The sequence below is a fragment of the Girardinichthys multiradiatus genome, chromosome 15 (genome assembly GCF_021462225.1).
Source record: "Girardinichthys multiradiatus isolate DD_20200921_A chromosome 15, DD_fGirMul_XY1, whole genome shotgun sequence".
In the NCBI taxonomy this organism is placed as follows: Eukaryota; Metazoa; Chordata; class Actinopteri; order Cyprinodontiformes; family Goodeidae; genus Girardinichthys; species Girardinichthys multiradiatus.
The window spans coordinates 39,219,138-39,241,488 of record NC_061808.1 but is presented as its reverse complement, the minus strand read 5'-3'; the positions used below and the strand labels follow the sequence as shown (position 1 = coordinate 39,241,488).

The 22,351-nt window shown below is 39.8% G+C and overlaps 1 protein-coding gene across 2 annotated transcripts in view; it reads left to right on the top strand.

Annotated features, from left to right (window-relative positions):
* The window catches only part of sass6 (SAS-6 centriolar assembly protein), an 88,065-nt gene extending 66,503 nt beyond the window's left edge, over positions 1-21,562 (top strand). For both annotated transcript variants that reach the window (XM_047387051.1, XM_047387052.1), the window contains 5 exons: positions 9,602-9,683; positions 14,937-15,046; positions 15,183-15,286; positions 16,278-16,369; positions 21,098-21,562. In XM_047387051.1, coding sequence (XP_047243007.1) covers positions 9,602-9,683; positions 14,937-15,046; positions 15,183-15,286; positions 16,278-16,369; positions 21,098-21,150 — 441 coding nt within the window. In that variant the 3' untranslated portion in view covers positions 21,151-21,562. The remainder of the gene's footprint in view (positions 1-9,601; positions 9,684-14,936; positions 15,047-15,182; positions 15,287-16,277; positions 16,370-21,097) is intronic.
* The last annotated feature ends 789 nt before the right edge of the window (positions 21,563-22,351 follow it).

The window sequence follows — 22,351 nt, the reverse complement described above, 5'->3', positions numbered from 1 at the left end:
ATAATACTGTAAGACGTTTTGATTACCTGAAGGATGTTTGAGGTTCAGAGCATTGACAACTGGATAAGGCTTTTATTGTGAAGGGTTTCCTTATTGCCACTGTAAATAGAACCATATTGCTATCGTTTTGGCTGTTCTGACGAGGATAATCAGACCCTCTAATACAATGCTGGTAGTTGAACAAATCTGACATGCTGATAACCAGTTAAACAGTCCAACCAGAGTATCCAGCTAAATGTTTACTAACTCATCATTAGCCACTGGACAGTTAGTAGCAGGTGGACCAGAGGGAGCTCCTGTTGTTTCCCTCTAAATGCATCAGAAAACTATTTTGATTGTTGCATTTTTTTTAAAGCGTGTCACTAAATATAGTTTTAATGGATGCAAAGAAAGAGAAACATGAGGAACAGCTTCATCTGACGTTAAATACAATTCTGCTTGGTCAGGTGTTAAATCAACTGTTGCAGCCACACCATCAGGAGCCACATAAATATTTTTGGATGAAATGAACCATGTCCTACCTGCTACTGTACCATTCAGACAACGGTCGTAGAACAGAGTGACATGGGGCGGGTCAGGTGGAGAGGTGTAGGGGCAGACTTTGAATCCAGGGTTTCCACAGCTGATACACAGAGAAGATGCTTGGAGATGAAGGTGCGGTAAGCAGTCCCCAGTAGATGTCAGCATATTCCTCTACAACTGGCTGTAAAAGATATTGTCCATGCTGTGGCATTTGTCCACATGCCAAAGAGGAACCATCTGGAAAAGTTACTGTTAATCCATCAGTACCACACAACACTGATGCTCCCAGCTTCACTAATAAGTCTCTGTCCAGCAAATTAACAGGTGTGCTGGGTGAACACACAAAAGGATGAGTTACTCTCTGAGTCCCAACCTGAACAGGAAGTGGTAAAGTCACAGACAGAATCTGTGTAGCCCCTGAGAAGCCCATCACAGAAACAGTCTTGGTAGAGAGCAGTGGTTTAGGAGGTTGCTGTATTATGGTGGAATAAGTAGCTCCAGTGTCCACTAAAAAATTCAGACACGCTGCCTTGGTCCTCTTCAGGGTGTGTCAGTATGGGCTGTAAGACGGGTGTCCACCCATCTGTGGATACTGGCGCTGCAGGGGTGGAGGAGGTGCCATACCTGCATTAGGATGGACCGTAAGTCCTGGTACTCCCTGTTGTGACCCCCAGTTGGGGCAGGCGCGTGCCCAATGTCCAGACTGATCGCAGTTGTAGCACACATCTCCCAGCGCTTTGCTTGCTCCACCCCTTCCTCTGGGTGCTCCACGCCATCCACCACAACCACGCTGACCACCAACATGCCATCCGCCTCCACGACTGGGGCCACTGTACCTGTAACTATAAAATGGATAGGGTGGAGGAGGGGGTAACCCCCCTCCTTGCCACTGATCAGTCACAGGTGGCGACATAGACATAGGATGTGTGCAGCCGTAGGAACAGTTTGAGCTGCAGCTAACATTACATTTTTAGTTTTATCAATTTTTCTCTTGCTTAATTTCTCTTTGGCCTCTTGCAGCTGCAATTTAAGGAGCTGGTTCTGTAGGTGCGATTTCTCCTCTTGTTTCTTTTTCTCTGCCTCCTGAGCTGTACGTAAATGGTGAATTAAATGTTCTTCCCCACTTTGTGAAATCTGTTCCCTGCAAATCAGGATTATTTTTCATCTTTTGACACACCTCAAAAGGAACTCCTTTTAATATGGCTTCTCTAAACAGCTCTCCCATTCCTGTCCCGTCACCATTGGGATTAACTCGTGTGTCTCATCCACGTGTCCACTGCAATACTAATGTGCTCTTTCGGATGTTGAGTAGGGTCCCAATCGAATTGAGGGACTGCAACAGGGGCGGTGGGCGGATACTGACTTATTATGGCCTTCCCTAGGGCTGTCAGTACATGTCAGGGGTGTGTCATCAGGGTCCTTACTGCAATCAGCATTCTGTTCTATTTCTCTAGCAACTGAGGGACGCACCGATCGCCCTAAAATTTCTCTAAAATCACCTTAACTATGCCTCATCCTGCCCAGACCTCTAAATGCACCTATCTGGTTTAATATGAAATGAACGAAATTACTTTGAAGTTGATTTCTGCTCTCCACCGGTCGAGGAGGGATCAGGTCTCAAGAAAAATGGAGGGGGGAATCACGCTTCCGTGATCAAATTAAAGAAAAAAAACGGTAATTTCTCATCCGTCCAGGAGGGGAAAAGATGAACCATTAGTCGACTGCATACACAAGGAGGGAAAACTCATCTCCTTGGACATAGAACCTCTGTGGGTTTTGACCTGCGCCGGGTGTGGGCGCGGTCTTCGATCGTTAAATAAATCTCCTGATCTTCTCGTATCAGACAGATTTCCAGCTTTCAAGCTCTTCCGGGAATGGCCTTGTGGAGCAAAAGTTCGCCCACGAGCTCTTGTCTCTCCAGATATACGCCTCCGTTGCGCTGTCCTTTGAGACAGGCGGGAAATGGCAACGAAACTCCGCATCTCAGCTGGTTTATGCTCCCATTGACATCAGAGCTGCGAAGTCTGTTGAGCTGCGCATGTCAAAATGTGCGACCAAAATGGATAGCCCCACCAAAAGAAACTAGTTTGACTGCAGACGTTAAAGTGATTTAAAGTAGTTGTTGTGCTTTATCCATTATATCACAGCTGTATTTTACTTTTGTGGTTTTTACCATACTTCTTTTTTAGCATTAATGACTAACACCTGAAAGCTAATGTCAAAGGGTGAAATCATCTTATTAAAAAAAATAAGGCATTTTCCCAAATTCACAAAGAAATTTAAATTTTATCATCATCACCGCAGCAGTTTCACTCCTCCGTTCAGACCAAGCGTTCTGTTCACACAGCATGACCAACTATATGCCTCCTTTCTACTGACTCGATTTGGCCCGGCTCCGCTCCACTCAGCCCGCTTTGCGAGCGTTTCTATTACTATTCTATTTTTTCCATATCGGAACCTAGTTTTTTGGTCCCTGCGCCTGAGCAGGTACAATCAGGGCTGAGAAGGGACTACATGTGACGTGAACAGATTACGGTTCACTGATTGTCCAAGGGACCAGGAGAAATTTGAAGGTTTACGCTGAAAGTGCAGGGAGAATTTACTAAAACTAAAGAACAACTACAATACCAAGAAGGACCTCAATGCCCGAAGTGGGTCAAATAAAAAATTTATTTAACTTATAAACAATGCCTTAAGGCTGAAAGAAAAGAAAAAAGACACATCTGCTTTGTGAATTTCACCTAGGTGGTGCGCTGTATTTAATAACATCCTAAATCAACAGATCACACATAAAATCAGCTGTTCAGACACACAAACATTTCCCCCAAAACAAACAAAACAATAATACCACCAAACGGTGTGTTTGGTTCAGAAATGCATTAACTGCCCTTAAGTGAACCACCATCTGCAGGAGGAGGGAGAAGGCAGAGAGCTGCTTCCCACAATTAGTGCCTGCATCGTGTCAAATGGGAGGAAGCCTCTGCTGAATCCGTGGAGTACAAATATCCAATATCCAACCTAAAACTAACTTCGCTGCGGTCAAAAGTCCATGGTTCTGCACTGTAAAGCCCTTGTCCTCTTTATTGCCATAGCTGAGACAAAAACATTTTCCTTAAAGCCCAAGATTGTAACTTCTTCAGGCAAACTTACTACCAGTCCAGACAGTAGCATCTCTCCTCTGCGCTTCTTCTGCCACCCCCTCACATCAGAACTCCTGTGCCTTTATTTTATAAGTTCTGGCTGGGCTGGAAAAAGCAGGAGGTGGAAGAGGGGCACAGACAAAAAGCGACATGCGTGACGCCGAATGCCTGAGAAGGCATCAGGTAGGGGGGTTTTCACCACAGAGTAAACAAACAGCAACAGAGAAACATGACGATGGAGGGGAGTCTTGTAAATTCAAAAACATCGTTCGAAAGCTGGAAGTATAGGCAGTATTTCACATTCGTTGAAGTTAAAGGGAAAAATGTTTGTGATTTGCAAGTTATAAGTCTGCAGAAAAGTTACAGGTCCTTCTCAAAATATTAGCATATTGTGATAAAGTTAATTATTTTCCATAATGTAATGATGAAAATTTTACATTCATATATTTTAGATTCATTGCACACTAACTGAAATATTTCAGGTCTTTTATTGTCTTAATACGGATGATTTTAGCATACAGCTCATGAAAACCCAAAATTCCTATCTCACAAAATTAGCATATTTCATCTGACCAATAAAAGAAAAGTGTTTTTAATACAAAAAACGTCAACCTTCAAATAATCATGTACAGTTATGCACTCAATACTTGGTCGGGAATCCTTTTGCAGAAATGACTGCTTCAATGCGGCGTGGCATGGAGGCAATCAGCCTGTGGCACTGCTGAGGTCTTATGGAGGCCCGGGATGCTTCGATAGCGGCCTTTAGCTCATCCAGAGTGTTGGGTCTTGAGTCTCTCAACGTTCTCTTCACAATATCCCACAGATTCTCTACGGGGTTCAGGTCAGGAGAGTTGGCAGGCCAATTGGGCACAGTGATACTATGGTCAGTAAACCATTTACCAGTGGTTTTGGCACTGTGAGCAGGTGCCAGGTCGTGCTGAAAAATGAAATCTTCATCTCCATAAAGCTTTTCAGTAGATGGAAGCATGAAGTGCTCCAAAATCTCCTGATAGCTAGCTGCATTGTCCCTGCCCTTGATAAAACACAGTGGACCAACACCAGCAGCTGACACGGCACCCCAGACCATCACTGACTGTGGGTACTTGACACTGGACTTCTGGCATTTTGGCATTTCCTTCTCCCCAGTCTTCCTCCAGATTCTGGCACCTTGATTTCCGAATGACATGCAGAATTTGCTTTCATCCGAAAAAAGTACTTTGGACCACTGAGCAACAGTCCAGTGCTGCTTCTCTGTAGCCCAGGTCAGGCGCTTCTGCCGCTGTTTCTGGTTCAAAAGTGGCTTGACCTGGGGAATGCGGCACCTGTAGCCCATTTCCTGCACACGCCTGTGCACGGTGGCTCTGGATGTTTCTACTCCAGACTCAGTCCACTGCTTCCGCAGGTTCCCCAAGGTCTGGAATCGGCCCTTCTCCACAATCTTCCTCAGGGTCCGGTCACCTCTTCTCGTTGTGCAGCGTTTTCTGCCACACATTTTCCTTCCCACAGACTTCCCACTGAGGTGCCTTGATACAGCACTCTGGGAACAGCCTATTCGTTCAGACATTTATTTCTGTGTCTTACCCTCTTGCTTGAGGGTGTCAATAGTGGCCTTCTGGACAGCAGTCAGGTCGGCAGTCTTACCCATGATTGGGGTTTTGAGTGATGAACCAGGCTGGGAGTTTTAAAGGCCTCAGGAATCTTTTGCAGGTGTTTAGAGTTAACTCGTTGATTCAGATGATTAGGTTCATAGCTCGTTTAGAGACCCTTTTAATGATATGCTAATGTTGTGAGATAGGAATTTTGGGTTTTCATGAGCTGTATGCCAAAATCATCCGTATTAAGACAATAAAAGACCTGAAATATTTCAGTTAGTGTGCAATGAATCTAAAATATATGAATGTTAAATTTTCATCATGACATTATGGAAAATAATTAACTTTATCACAATATGCTAATATTTTGAGAAGGACCTGTATGTTTTTCAGGATACAGTGGGTCCCAATAGGAAGAGTTGAGGATTAAACGTAATGTTTTGGAATTATTTTTCCTATTGTTACACTTAGAACAGGTATTTATTTACATGTTTATAATTTTTAAAAAATTTTTTTTTTTACTTTACCATAAACAATAAAGCAGTGTTCCTTTACATATATTTTTGGCCTTTGTTGCAACTACAGCATTACACATTCACTTCTCTGTTTCAGATAAAGCCTTTTACCCTGTGGAATAGTAATATTTGATTACTGTGTTGGAGAAAATATTTTTTTTCTCAAATTTTATATTTCAGATTAGTTCTTATATTTATCTTAGTACCTCAGCTTGTATCAGTATTTAAAAATCAAAACCTTTCAATCTTAGACAAGGTGCTTAACAGGACTTCCTCTTTAGTCAGCTGTTTTTTATTTATTTATCATGGCTCCAGCAGTATTTCCCCAAATACTCTGAGCACATCTAGAGCATTCATAGAGGTTACACTGGACATTAAGTTTCACTTTATCAGGGTGTCCACGCATCCTTAAAAACTCTTAAAGTATGAAATTCATGTATCTAAAAAGAAGGCCTTAAAATTTATTAAATGCCGATTTTGCAGGTTTTCCCACTTGGAAAGCGTGTAGAAGTCTTGAATTTTATCATAGGTACTCTTTAACTGTAAGTGACGGAATCTAAAACAAAAATTCAGAAAATCACATTGTGTGAATTTTATCTTTGATGTCCTTACATAGCTCCCTGGTCTTGGAGTTTCTTTGATTGAACGTGTGGACAGGTGTCTTGTACAGATGAGTTCAAACAGTTGCAGTTAATACAGGTCATGAATGGAAAAAAGAAGGGCTTCTTAAAGACGAACTAACAGGCCTGTGAGAGCCGGAATTCTTACTGGTTGGTAGGTGATCAAATACTTATGTCATGCAATAAAATGCTAATTAATTATTTAAAAATAGCATAAGGTGATTTTCTGGATTCTTGTTTTAGATTCCGTCACTCATAGTTGAAGAGTACCTATGATAAAAAAATTAACGACTTCTACATGCTTTGTAGTGGAAAAACCTGCAAAATTGGCAGTGTATCACATACTTGATCTCTCACTGTATGAGATTTGCATGTAGAAATCAGCCAACTCCTGATTCCTTTAGCACTTGTCAGCATCTTTAAAACAGTGGTGCACATTATTACTTTTTCACTAATAGTGACATTGATTATTGCATTAGGTTATACTGATTCAGAAATCAGAAGTGTAATCAGCTCCAAACATGTTGTCATGTTATTGTGCTAAGCTAAATTGGTTTACTTTTGAATATGTTTGCCTCTCTTGGTTCATTCAGTTCCAAATATTTATTAGAATATCCTCCATCACTCAATGCAAACAGAAGCATGTCATGCAACCGCACTAACTGTCCCCACTGATTTTTGCCTGTGTTTTTTGTTAGTCATTTAAGTCTCTCAGTGGAATGTTTCAGCATTACTGGTGTACATACAGGTACATGTAAAAAAATTATTGCATAAAAGTGCAATATTTTTTCCTATTGATCTCAGAAAGTGAAACTCATGTATTATATAAATTCAGTACACATAGAATGATATATTCCATGTCTTTGTTTCTTGTAATTTTGTAAGGCTCAAAAGGTCATTGCCTTTTGATCAGATTTCTGTATCCAAGCATGTTAGCAGAAAATTGAGTGGAAGGAAGACGTGTGGTAGAAAAGGTGCACCAGCAACAGGGAGAACCGTAGCCTTGAGAGGACTGTCAAGCAAAATCCATTGAAGAATTTGGGGGAGCTTCAAAAGAGTGGAACGAGGCTGGAGTCGATGCATCAAGAGCCACCACACACAGATGAACACCAGGCATGGGCTGCAAATGTCACATTGCTCGTGTCACGCCACTCCTGAAACTCAGAAACATCAGAAGCGTCTAACCTGGGCTAAGGAGAAAATGAACTGGATTATTGCTCAATGGTCCAAAGTCCTGTTTTTAGATTAAAGTGAATTGATTTTTTTGGAAAACAAGGTTCCAGAGTCCGGTGGAAGACTGACACAGAGTCCACGTTGCTAGAAGTCCAGTGTGAAGTTTCCATAGTCAGTGATGGTTTGGGGTGCTATGTCATCTGCTGGTCTTGGTCCACTGTGTTTTCTGAAGTCCACAGTCAATGCACCCATCTACCAGGAAATTCTAGAGCACTCCATGCTTCCCGCTGCTGACCAGCTGTATGGAGATGCTGATTTTATTTTCCAGCAGGATTTGGCACATGCCCACACTGCCAAAGGTACCAAAGCTGGTTCAATGACCATTGTGTTTCTGTTCATGATTGGCCAGAAAACTCCCCTGACTTGAACCCCATAGAAAATCTATGGGCGGTTGTCAAGAGGAAGGTAAGACACCAGACCAAATAAGGTAAATGACCTGAGGGCAGCTATCAAAGCAATATGGGCTTCCATTTCAAATTCAAAAACATTTTATTAATTCCAAAGGAAAATTAAATGTTGTTGCTCATATTATACAGGTTTCTTCAGAGCCAATGTAGATGCTGATGACTGGGCAGCAAGGATCTCCTGTAGATGTCTGTGTTACTGCAGTTCCGAAGAGGCCTCTGACTGAAGACACTCTTGTTGTATAACAGCCTCATAAAGAGGATGCTCAAAATACAGCAGTGCCACAGGCTGATGCCCTCTATGTCATGGTACATTGATGCAGTAATTCATGCAAGAGGAGGCACAACCTAGTATTGAGTGCATAGAAATGGGCATACTTTTGAGAAGCCTGACATTTGTGCTTAAATTTTCCTTTTTTAATTGGTCTAATGTGATATTCAAATTTTCTGAGAGACACAATTTTAGGTTTTCTTTACTGGTAAGCTATAATCATCAAAATTACAAGAAATAAGCTTGAAATATTTTACTGAAATAGTGAATGAATCTCTAAAATAACTTTCACTTTCTGAAATGACTGGCCAAAAATATTGCTCCTTTACACAAAATTGACTGATCCATGTTGAGTGGCTTTCAGACATGACTTCTTGGTCTTGTAAAGATTCAGTGTTTTATTCAGAATCAAATTGACAAATCTGATCTAATCACTGGTCCTTTCCTGACATATTATACATGTGTTGCAGTGTGGTTTGATCAGTTTCATTTGGGCTTGCTTGTATGTCTTCCTTCAGCGCAGGGTCATGGTGACACATCCAGCTCAGCAGTTATGGCACCAGATGTAGATGTTAAAACTTTATCAGGCATTTTTTTTGTTTTGTTTTGTATTTACTGTCTTGTGTTTGTGTCTTTATGTATCAGGTCTCTTCTCTGGGGTGGTGGTTGTGTCTTTTTGAAAAACAATTTACATAGAAATATGTCAAATAAGACATTATTCAGATGGAAAGCAATGAAACTGCTGATGGTATGAATTGCATGTTAAGGTTTCTTTGCAGTAGTTCTGCAGCGGTAAATGGAATGAATTTATTAAGGGCTTTTCTACTCATATTGACCAATGAAAGGGCTTTACACCTGAGCCATATTCCCTCTGTCACACTGACAAGCACGCATACATACATACATACATACATACGCCAATACAGTAGGCAGCCTGGGGTTAAGTGCCTTGCCCAGGGGCACTTCAAAATTTGGCAGGAGGAAGCTGAAATCTAACCCACAATTGCAAGAAAACTACTATTCTTACTAGGCCACTGTCACCCAGTAGTGAGAAAAGTATTTTAAACTGAGCTGTGTAGAAATGAATGCAAACCCTCATCAGCTAGCTTAATTTTCATTTACAGTCATAATAATGCCCTAAGAATAACCTGAACATTGATCTCTATCAAACACATTATTTTAATAGTTTAGCTTGTTTTAAGAACATTCAAAGATTTCCTTGTATTATTAATTTTAAGGTTTTATCTTAAATAGTTCTGCTAGTTGGTGGAAAGGAAAGTAACTTAAAATGTTGTATATTACAGGTCAAACAAGTGAAGGAGCAGTTGGAGATAACAGTACAGAAGCTAAACGAAAGCAAAGAAGTCTTAAAAACAAATGAAAACGGTAAGGAGTCTGCTGTAACTTCTGTCACACATTCATTTGAACAAGACTAATTATAACTGAGCAGCAATTACTTAGCAGGTATTTAATTAGTCTTAGATTTATTTTTTTGATTCTGTATTGTACATGCAGTGAGCTTTGGTAAACTGCCCTAACAGCAATGACAGGAACAGAACTGTATACTACCAGGGGTGTAAAGATCCACATATTCTTACTGAAAATATCCGTTACAGCCCTGTCAGTTAAGCAGGTGTACCGAATTAATACAGCCTTGTTTTATACCTGAATATAGTTTTTGTGCAGAACTAAGTGCTCAATGCAAGGTTCTTTAGGGCAACTTTAAAAAGTGACACCAAAACAAAACAGGGGATCCCTAGCTATCACTAAACCCTGCTATTCGGGAACATTAAGGTTTTCTTATAAAGCTACAGTAGATGAAAAAAGGTGAACCAAACCAAAACTTTGTCATTATAGGGATTTTCGAAAGCAATAAGGTATTTGGCTGGCTCTGCGCTTAACTGAATTACTCATCTGAAACAATGCAAAGCTAAATGTAAACATTACAGACACAGGAGAAATATCAGCTGATTTCCAAATGTAGCATCCAATCACCCCAAACTCTGTATATCATATAAAATACAAGTCAAAGGAACCCTCATTGATAAGAGGGGATTTTCACAACATTCTGCTTCCACAACTCCAGAAAGAAACATATTTTATTCTCATATATGGAAACAGTCTTATTCCAAAATTTCAAAATATTATTTTTGATAATTTTAAAGGGATTACATAAAAATCTATATTGAAAAAACAAACAAACAAACCAAATCTCCAGTCAGTTCCATACTTTCCACTTTTTTAGGTTTTGGAACATAATAAAATCTAATTGATTTCAGAAATTTAAAAAGATTATTTTAGTGCTGACCAAAAAAACAATTATACATTAATTATTTTTCTTAATTGAAGCATAGTGAAAACATACCAAGCCATGATTTCTGTGTACCTTTACACCCCTATATACAATATAATACTTTAGGGAGGTAATTTTAATGTAAAGTTGACATATCATTGTAATACAGTTATTTCAAGACTGAAAAAAATGGATTGTGTATTCTGCCATGCTTATGTTTAGGGCGTGGTTTTGTGGCCAATTTCCTAAATTGATTTGCTCTCAGTTAATAAGGTTCTGAATTGATTGTGATTCGATTTGATCCAATCTGCTCTTAAATATATATAATCTCTTACCTGTGTTACAAAATACAAATCTACTTTGGCCCAAATTGCACATGCAATAAGTAGACGTGTTGTGTGCGATTTTCAAAAAAGGCGCTTGCAATGGATAGCAGGTGGAAAACAGGTGCAGACCGCCCTATTTAAATGAGGAAATTGCGTGTGCTACTGGCTGGGACAAGAGGGAAAGCAAACAGATCCTTTGCTGTGTTGCTAGAAATATGCGGGAATTGTTGCACTGCATCATTATAAATGATCCAGTTGCTGATTTTCTTTTTTTCTCCCGTTTGCCCCTTGCTTTTCTGGACTGTTAGTTAACTTTTGTTGTGCTACTCACAGCAGGTTTGTGATCTGCCCTGACAAGATTATTTCTCTTTTCTTGCTCGACGCAACTCGCAACAAATTGGCCAATCAATATTAACAATATAAAAGACAAAAATGTCTGTAAAATTAATTTGTCTTCCTTGATCTTTTAATTATTTTCAGACTCCCCGGGTTCTGTTGTTTTTTGAGAGTTTATGTTTGAAGAGTTCAGAGTTTATCATAAACAGCCACAATATTTAAGCCTGAACATAAAAATAGATTGTTGTAAGAGTTAGCAATCTGTATGTTATAGCTTTGCTAATTTTAAAATATAACGTCACATAACTGTCCTGCAAAAAAGTTAAATCAAACATTTAGGCACGTAAAAATAAATTAATTTCCAATGATTGTATTAAATTTGTTTTGTTTCACTTGACAATATTTTTCCGATATGCAAAGTGTTCGATTGTTTAAATTGTTTTTTGTTTTTTTTTGGTGACACAAAATAATTTTTTACTGCATAAACAAAACCCTCCCCTGGCATATGTTTACATTTAAACAACGTAATCAAACTGATCCAGACAAAGCATACACTGTCACCACATGGAAAAGCTGTCTTAAAATTGTGTTTTTTTACCTGCTAAGGAGTGATTTTAGCCTCCAGTTTGCAAATTAAGGATTTTATCTGCCTTAATGTTTTTAATTCTTTCCTATTAATTATATTATCAACAACAAACACAGTGGGTCTTTTGCATGATGTGCGATTACAGTTAACGGGCTGTGTGCACTTGATCAGTTATGTGCGCATTTTGCCATGATCAGGTTTGTGGGTGTTCAGCAGATGATCACTGACAGCGATGTTATGATGGAATGATGTTGCAAGGAGTTTTAACATAGGAAAAAATCATGGCTTTTGTTTGTGATTGGCTCCAAATCAGAGCTTAGATAATCCTACATAGAATCCCCTATTTTTAATCATTTTATTTTTGACAACCCAAATCTGTTGGCACATGTACAGAGGATTCTCTCTCCCCATCATCTGTCATTCTATCAATGCCTCCTTCTGCCCAAAGTGGCAGCAGACATTTTTGCGTCCCAGTTAGCACCTGCATTTTAAACGTGCTAAATCCACACACACAAATTGCGCAGCAAACCATTTCAGGCTTTGAAAATTGCATTGTGTGTGGTAAGGGATCACATTTGCATATTCTCCTCCCATGAATTTGAACATTTGGGTCATTATCATATGTTTTGCATATTCATGAAGGCAGACACACTAAAAAGTTTGCGCCCGCAGTTCCGCTCAACGAGGTTTGCGTGCGCTTTTGTACACACAGATCAGGCCCTTTTTTTTTCTGTGGTGAAGAGAAAAAATAAAGTGTAGACTTGTAAATTGGACAATTTAAACTTAGACTCCATTTCTCTATGGCCCTGGTCAACATATTAGCTATATTAGTAGTGGTGTGGCTCGAGTGAACATTGGGAGTCTGTAGCAAATGAGACATTGTCGATGTAGTGACAAGTCACTGTCAGGAAAGACTGCGTTGACAGTGATTTCCATGTGTCACACGTTATGCCGACTCTCTCGGCTGACTGCAGTTTTGCTTGAATGTCATCTTTCAAACGTGTGTACTGGTCCTTCTCAAAATATTAGCATATTGTGATAAAGTTAATTATTTTCCATAATGTCATGATGAAAATTTAACATTCATATATTTTAGATTCATTGCACACTAACTGAAATATTTCAGGTATTTTATTGTCATAATACGGATGATTTTGGCAAACAGCTCATGAAAACCCAAAATTCCTATCTCACAAAATTAGCATATTTCATCCGACCAATAAAAGAAAAGTCTTTTTAATACAAAAAACGTCAACCTTCAAATAATCATGTACAGTTATGCACTCAATACTTGGTCGGGAATCCTTTGGCAGAAATGACTGCTTCAATGCCGCGTGGCATGGAGGCAATCAGCCTGTGGCACTGCTGAGGTCTTATGGAGGCCCAGGATGCTTCAATAGCGGTCTTTAGCTCATCCAGAGTGTTGGGTCTTGAGTGTCTCAACGTTCTCTTCACAATATCCCACAGATTCTCTATGGGGTTCAGGTCAGGAGAGTTGGCAGGCCAATTGAGCACAGTGATACCATGGTCAGTAAACCATTTACCAGTGGTTTTGGCACTGTGAGCAGGTGCCAGGTCGTGCTGAAAAATGAAATCTTCATCTCCATAAAGCTTTTCAGCAGATGGAAGCATGAAGCCCTCCAAAATCTCCTGCTAGCTAGCTGCATTGACCCTGCCCTTGATAAAACACAGTGGACCAACACCAGCAGCTGACACGGCACCCCAGACCATCACTGACTGTGGGTACTTGACTCTGGACTTCTGGCATTTTGGCATTTCCTTCTCCCCAGTCTTCCTCCAGACTCTGGCACCTTGATTTCCGAATGACATGCAGAATTTGCTTTCATCCGAAAAAAGTACTTTGGACCACTGAGCAACAGTCCAGTGGTGCTTCTCTGTAGCCCAGGTCAGGCGCTTCTGCCGCTGTTTCTGGTTCAAAAGTGGCTTGACCTGGGGAATGCGGCACTTGTAGCCCATTTCCTGCACACGCCTGTGCACAGTGGCTCTGGATGTTTCTACTCCAGACTCAGTCCACTGCTTCCGCAGGTCCCCCAAGGTCTGGAATCGGCCCTTCTCCACAATCTTCCTCAGGGTCCGGTCACCTCTTCTCGTTGTGCAGCGTTTTCTGCCACACTTTTTCCTTCCCACAGACTTCCCACTGAGGTGCCTTGATACAGCACTCTGGGAACAGCCTATTCGTTCAGAAATGTCTTTCTGTGTCTTACCCTCTTGCTTGAGGGTGTCAATAGTGGCCTTCTGGACAGCAGTCAGGTCGGCAGTCTTACCCATGATTGGGGTTTTGAGTGATGAACCAGGCTGGGAGTTTTAAAGGCCTCAGGAATCTTTTGCAGGTGTTTAGAGTTAACTCGTTGATTCAGATGATTAGGTTCATAGCTCATTTAGAGACCCTTTTAATGATATGCTAATTTTGTGAGATAGGAATTTTGGGTTTTCATGAGCTGTATGCCAAAATCATCCGTATTAAGACAATAAAAGACCTGAAATATTTCAGTTAGTGTGCAATGAATCTAAAATATATGAATGTTAAATTTTCATCATGACATTATGGAAAATAATTAACTTTATCACAATATGCTAATATTTTGAGAAGGACCTGTATATAAAGAGTGACAGTTTTAGTCAGATGTTTACATTGCACCATAACGTAGTGTGTTTCAAGGACATGAACAAGCTGCTAGAAGCCTCTATTTTTCTCTACCAAGTAACTGTATAAATCTTTGCAAACAAAAGTTACGATGGCCTCTGTTATCTAAAGGATCACGGATAATGGGCTGGTCATAGTAATTGTTTTTACAAAGATACGAAAAAGAGTATGATTCAAGCCTTGCACCATTTCCTTCCATCTTTGTGTAAAATCCGACCTAGCATACTGGTAAAAAATGTTGAAAAACCTTTGTTTAAACCATGGAGAAGGAGAGGAGTCAAACAGAGCTCACCAGTTTTTAGCAGAAGCATGGCTGTCAGTGAACACCCTGTGCTCTGTACATCTGTAAAAAATGAACTACTGAAATACTGAATGGGACAATCAAAGGTTATTTTGCTTCTTTTCAATATCAATTATTTATTCTGTTTTACAGTTATAAACTGGCTTAACAAGCAGCTAAATGAAGTTCAGCAGACCAAAAAGACACCATCTGCTGAACGTTTGGACAGTTCTTTAGGATTATCCACACTAACAGGACTTAGGGTATGAAGTGTTTTTTGATGTTTTCAACTTGTAATCATTAGTATTATAACTACAAGACATTAAGCTGTTTTTATTTTGCACATTTTATCTTTATCAATACTGCCACTTTAATACACATCACTGTACTTTTTTTCAGGCACAGTTTTATCCTCAGCCTGGTAAACCTGCTTTGTCCCCTGCTATGGCAACTGACGTTTCTCCTGCTGACCACAGAGTCGGGCTGTCAGTCGGCAGACAGTTGTGAGTTTAGATATAACCACTCTGTGCCCAAGTATATGAAGTATTTTCAGTATTCAACTTAAGGCTGTTTTTTAGTTCAGTTTATTTATCTGAAAACCATTTGCAGCCAAAGTGTTGTTTGTAGTATGCAGGTGCAATTAAACCCAGTTCAGTCCAGTTTTTTTCTTATTTGTTGGTGAAAGATTATACAAAGCTGTATACTTTATATTCATCTTACATGACATTTGAGATCTCTAACCATTTGGCTTCTCTTCTAAAACAGAAAAAGAACAGATTGCAACATAAAAACCCCAAGAACCAAAAAAAGGAAACTCTGAGGAGGGATGAGGGGTTTCAAATTACTGTTTAAATGTTTAAATCTATCTATCTATCTATCTATCTATCTATCTATCTATCTATCTATCTATCTATCTATCTATCTATCTATCTATCTATCTATCTCTCTCTCTCTCTCTCTCTAAAATATATCTCTCTCTCTCTCTCTCTATCTATCTATCTAGTTTTTTCTGTCCTTTCAAAGACTTTGTATTGACTTACATTTATTGCTATAGCCTAACCCTAAAACTAAACTAAATTCATTTCGAACTATAGTCCTAAACCTAACCATTAACCCACATAACCCCTTTTTGTGTGTGCACTGGGCAAAAACCTGTCACAGGTTGATCCATATGAGGTCTGACAGATATGCACAAACATTGCAAGTCAAAAGTTTGGATTATACCTTTTAATTCAATTATTTGTCTACATTTTTATTCCTACCTCTGGAAACTCCTTCAAGACTGTTTGTAACCTATTTCTGCTGACTACCAGAGATGTTTTGGACTTATTTGACATTTTTTTGTTTGCAATATAATTCTATATTTTTTTGCGTCAGTTTAGATCAAATTAAACAATCATTTTAGTTTTGGCAAATATTAGGTCTTTTAGTCAGAGGACAGTCAAATGTTTGATTTTCATCTTTTTAATCCTTATGTTTCCTTCCTGTTGACAGTGGAGACTCTGCTGGTCTGGATGCCAAGTACTTCAGTAGCAGAGGTGATGGCATCCCAGTCTACTCTTTGTCATCTAATATTATGCAAAGAGGTAAAACCAACCAACATTTACAGGATCTTGTGAGCAATAAGTTTCAATGTGTCTTAGAGCAACAAATGTTTTTGAAGTAGAGATTCTAGTATCTGACAGTTTTGCTTTAAAAGTTTTACCTGTTGCAGTCCATCAAGGTCTGAGGCACCTTCTAACAAAGGAGCTGATCTCATATCAAATCTTGAGTTTTTAAGCACGGACATTCCTATGCAAATTCACAGCAAGGACAACTCCTGTCTCAGCTACTTACTTTTAATTCTATTTAGTTTATAGTTTTCTCATAACACCAAATTACAGCACAATTTTTAAGGCAATATACAAACAATTCCAGTTCATATGCACCTACGCATAATCCAAACCAATGTGTATATATGTATATCTATATATATATATGTATGTGTATATATATATGTATGTGTATATATATACAGGTCCTTCTCAAAAAATTAGCATATTATGATAAAGTTCATTATTTTCTATAATGTAATGATGAAAATTTAACATTCATATATTTTAGATTCATTGCACACTAACTGAAATATTTCAGGTCTTTTATTGTCTTAATAAGGATGATTTTGGCATACAGCTCATGAAAACCCAAAATTCCTATCTCACAAAATTAGCATATTTCATCCGACCAATAAAAGAAATTGTTTTTAATACAAAAAACTTCAACCTTCAAATAATCATGTACAGTTATGCACTCAATACTTGGTCGGGAATCCTTTTGCAGAAATGACTGCTTCAATGCGGCGTGGCATGGAGGCAATCAGCCTGTGGCACTGCTGAGGTCTTATGGAGGCCCAGGATGCTTCGATAGCGGCCTTTAGCTCATCCAGAGTGTTGGGTCTTGAGTCTCTCAACGTTCTCTTCACAATATCCCACAGATTCTCTATGGGGTTCAGGTCAGGAGAGTTGGCAGGCCAATTGAGCACAGTGATACCATGGTCAGTAAACCATTTACCAGTGGTTTTGGCACTGTGAGCAGGTGCCAGGTCGTGCTGAAAAACGAAATCTTCATCTCCATAAAGCTTTTCAGCAGATGGAAGCATGAAGTGCTCCAAAATCTCCTGATAGCTAGCTGCATTGACCCTGCCCTTGATAAAACACAGTGGACCAACACCAGCAGCTGACACGGCACCCCAGACCATCACTGACCGTGGGTACTTGACACTGGACTTCTGTCATTTTGGCATTTCCTTCTCCCCAGTCTTCCTCCAGACTCTGGCACCTTGATTTCCGAATGACATGCAGAATTTGCTTTCATCCGAAAAAAATACTTTGGACCACTGAGCAACAGTCCAGTGCTGCTTCTCTGTAGCCCAGGTCTGGGGAATGCGGCACCTGTAGCCCATTTCCTGCACACGCCTGTGCACGGTGGCTGTGGATGTTTCTACTCCAGACTCAGTCCACTGCTTCCGCAGGTCCCCCAAGGTCTAGAATCGGCCCTTCTCCACAATCTTCCTCAAGGTCCGGTCACCTCTTCTCGTTGTGCAGCGTTTTCTGCCACACCTTTTCCTTCCCACAGACTTCCCACTGAGGTGCCTTGATACAGCACTCTGGGAACAGCCTATTTGTTCAGAAATGTCTTTCTGTGTCTTACCCTCTTGCTTGAGGGTGTCAATAGTGGCCTTCTGGACAGCAGTCAGGTCGGCAGTCTTACCCATGATTGAGGTTTTGAGTGATAAACCAGGCTGTGAGTTTTAAAGGCCTCAGGAATCTTTTGCAGGTGTTTAGAGTTAACTCGTTGATTCAGATGATTAGGTTCATAGCTCGTTTAGAGACCCTTTTAATGATATGCTAATTTTGTGAGATAGGAATTTTGGGTTTTCATGAGCTGTATGCCACAATCATCCGTATTAAGACAATAAAAGACCTGAAATATTTCAGTTAGTGTGCAATGAATCTAAAATATATGAATGTAAAATTTTCATCATGACATTATGGAAAATAATGAACTTCATCACAATATGCTAATTTTTTGAGAAGGACCTGTATATATATACAGTACAGACCAAAAGTTTGGACACACAAGAGTTTTCTTTATTTTCATGACTATGAATATTGTAGCTTCACACTGAAGGCATCAAAACTATGAATTAACACATGTGGAATTATATACTGAACAAAAAAGTGTAAAACAACTGAAAATATGTCTTATATTCTAGCTACCTTTTGCTTTGATTACATCTCCGCACACTCTTGGCATTCTGTTGATGAGCTTCAAGAGGTAGTCACCTGAAATGGTTTTCACTTCACAGGTGTGCCCTGTCAGGTTTAATAAGTGGGATTTCAAGCCTTATAAATGGGGTTGGGACCATCAGTTGTGTTGTGCAGGAGGTGGATGCAGTACACAGCTGATAGTCCTACTGAATAGACTGTTAGAATTTGTATTATGGCAAGAAAAAAGCAGCTAAGTAAAGAAAAGCGAGTTGCCATCATTACTTTAAGAAATTAAGGTCAGTCAGTCCGAACAATTGGGAAAACTTTGAAAGTGTCCCCAAGTGCAGTCGCAAAAACCATCAAGCGCTACAAAGAAACTGGCTCACATGAGGACCGCCCCAGGAAAGGAAGACCAAGAGTCACCTCTGCTGCGGACAGTAAGTTCATCCGAGTCACCAGCCTCAGAAATCGCAGGTTAACAGCAGCTCAGATTAGAGAACAGGTCAATGCCACACAGAGTTCTAGCAGCAGACACATCTCTAGAACAACTGTTAAGAGGAGACCGTGTGAATCAGGCCTTCATGGTAAAATAGCTGCTAGGAAACCACTGCTGAAGACAGGCAACAAGCAGAAGAGACTGGTTTGGGCTAAAGAACACAAGGAATGGACATTAGACCAGTGGAAATCTGTGCTTTGGTCTGTGAGTCCAAGTTTGAGATCTTTGGGTCCAACCACCGTGTCTTTGTGCTACACCCCCACACCATCACACCTCCTCCTATGGAGGAGGAGGTGTGGGGTGTGGGGTGCTTTGCTGGTGACACTGTTGGGGATTTATTCAAAATTGAAGGCGTACTGAACCAGCATGGTTACCACAGCTCATCAACAAAATGCCAACAGTGTGCGGAGCAGTAATCAAAGCAAAAGGTGGCTACTTTGAAGAACCTAGAATATAAGACATATTTTCAGTTGTTTCACACTTTTTGTGGTTAGTATATAATTCCACATGTGTTAATTCATAGTTTTGATGCCTTCAGTGTGAAGCTACAATATTCATAGTCATGAAAATAAAGAAAACTCTTTGAATGAGAAGGTGTGTCCAAACCTTTGGTCTGTACTGTATGTATGTATATACAGGGGTTGGACAATGAAACTGAAACACCTGTCATTTTAGTGTGGGAGGTTTCATGGCTAAATTGGACCAGCCTGGTAGCCAGTCTTCATTGATAGCACATTGCACCAGTAAGAGCAGAGTGTGAAGGTTCAATTAGCAGGGTAAGAGCACAGTTTTGCTCAAAATATTGAAATGCACACAACATTATGGGTGACATACCAGAGTTCAAAAGAGGACAAATTGTTGGTGCACGTCTTGCTGGTGCATCTGTGACCAAGACAGCAAGTCTTTGTGATGTATCAAGAGCCACGGTATCCAGGGTAATGTCAGCATACCACCAAGAAGAACAAACCACATCTAACAGGATTAACTGTGGACGCAAGAGGAAGCTGTCTGAAAGGGCTGTTCGGGTGCTAACCCGGATTGTATCCAAAAAACATAAAACCACGGCTGCCCAAATCAAAGCAGAATTAAATGTGCACCTCAACTCTCCTGTTTCCACCAGCACTGTCCGTCGGGAGCTCCACGGGGTCAGTATACATGGCCGGGCTGCTATTGCCAAACCTTTGGTCACTCATGCCAATGCCAAACGTCTGTTTCAATGGTGCAAGGAGCGCAAATCTTGGGCTGTGGACAATGTGAAACATGTATTGTTCTCTGATGAGTCCACCTTTACTGTTTTCCCCACATCCGGGAGAGTGTGGAGAAGCCCCAAAGAAGCGTACCACCCAGACTATTGCATGCCCAGAGTGAAGCATGGGGGTGGATCAGTGATGGTTTGGGCTGCCATATCATGGCATTCCCTTGGCCCAATACTTGTGCTAGATGGGTGCGTCACTGCCAAGGACTACCGAACCATTCTTGAGGACCATGTGCATCCAATGGTTCAAACATTGTATCCTGAAGGCGGTGCCGTGTATCAGGATGACAATGCACCAATACACACAGCAAGACTGGTGAAAGATTGATTTGATGAACATGAAAGTGAAGATGAACATCTCCCATGGCCTGCACAGTCACCAGATCTAAATATTATTGACCCACTTTGGGCTGTTTTGGAGGAGCGAGTCAGGAAACGTTTTCCTCCACCTGTATCACATAGTGACCTGGCCACTATCCTGCAAGAAGAATGGCTTAAAATCCCTCTGACCACTGTGCAGGACTTGTAAATGTCATTCCCAAGACGAATTGACGCTGTATTGGCCGCAAAAGGAGACCCTACACCATACTAATAAATTATTGTGGTCTAAAACCAGGTGTTTCATTGTCCAACCCCTGTATATATGTATATATATATATATATATGTGTGTATATATATATATATATATATATATATATATGGATGTATGTACGTATGTGTATTGTGCAGCCTCTTCTTTGTTACATTTATTCTTTTCATTAAAAATGCCTTATGAATTTATCAATGTATTTCCATTCATATATTATTTTTTAGAGTTCCCTCTGAAAACAAAGCCGTCTGTGACTTCTGCGTACTTCTCTTCATGAAATTTTGACTGCTTGTTCCATCGTCCCACCAAAAACCGTTTCCTATCACTAGGAGTTGGTCAGCTCTTCCTCTTCTGTTATCACTACATGACTTGTACAGAGATGTTTCTACCATATATGAAACACGCCTCTTTGTAGTACCTTTATATTTTAATTTTCTAAAGCTTTTTCATCCCATTTAAGCTTTTTTTTTTTCATATTGTTGTTCATCTTGGTTTTGTTAAATTGTTAAGACTCTTTCACTTCACATTAAAAAAAATTCAAAACTAGAACCTTTCTACTTTTTTAATTCTAATTTTCATTTTTGCTGTCACTGGAAGTCAATTCAGGTTATTAGCTTAACTTTCTGTTTTCCTTTCTAGATAATATTAAATGTTATGCAGAATTTTGAATAAAACTCTTTTAGCTTGAAGTTTGCTGTTAATTTAAATTAACCATACAGATTTCTATCTAGTGTTCCCATTTTTATGTTTGAGTTCAGCTAAAAGCAAAAAACAATGTGTAGATTTTCTTTCCAAATTTCAGACTGTTGGTGTCACTGCTGTCCTTGGCATGGCATTAAAAATGTTGACTCACCAGCTGGTCTGCTCAGATATAAAACTACACTAATGCCTACCCTCACGCATCCTTTAGCTCCATAATTATATTATAGAGGAATCTCAAAGTGGTTTTATGGCTGAAAGATATATTATTGATAACATATGGTTGGTTCTTGATATATTAGATTATCCCGATTTAGTGTCGGATAATAGTTTAATCTTATTTTTAGATTTGAAAAAAGCATTTGACTCTATTGAACACGGATTTATCTTCAAAACCATCAAGCTGTTTGGTTTGGAGAGAATTTTCAAAAATTTAGGCTTATGGAAATAGCTCAATAAAATTACCTTATGGCACCACCAAAAGATTTGAAATTTAACTCTAGATTCGCCAGGCATGCCCTATATCACCCTTCTTATTTCAAATTCAGTTCAATTCAAAAATACTTTATTAATCCCAAAGGGAAATTAAGTGTTGTGTAGCTCATATTATGCAGGTTTCTTCAAAGAGCCATTGTAGATGCTGATGGCTGTGGGCAGGAAGGATCTCCTGTAGCGCTCTGTCTTACAGCACATCTGAAGAAGCCTCTCACTGAAGACACTCTGTTCTTATACGACAGTCTAATGAAGAGGAGGCTTCGGGTTCTCCATAATGTTCTTCA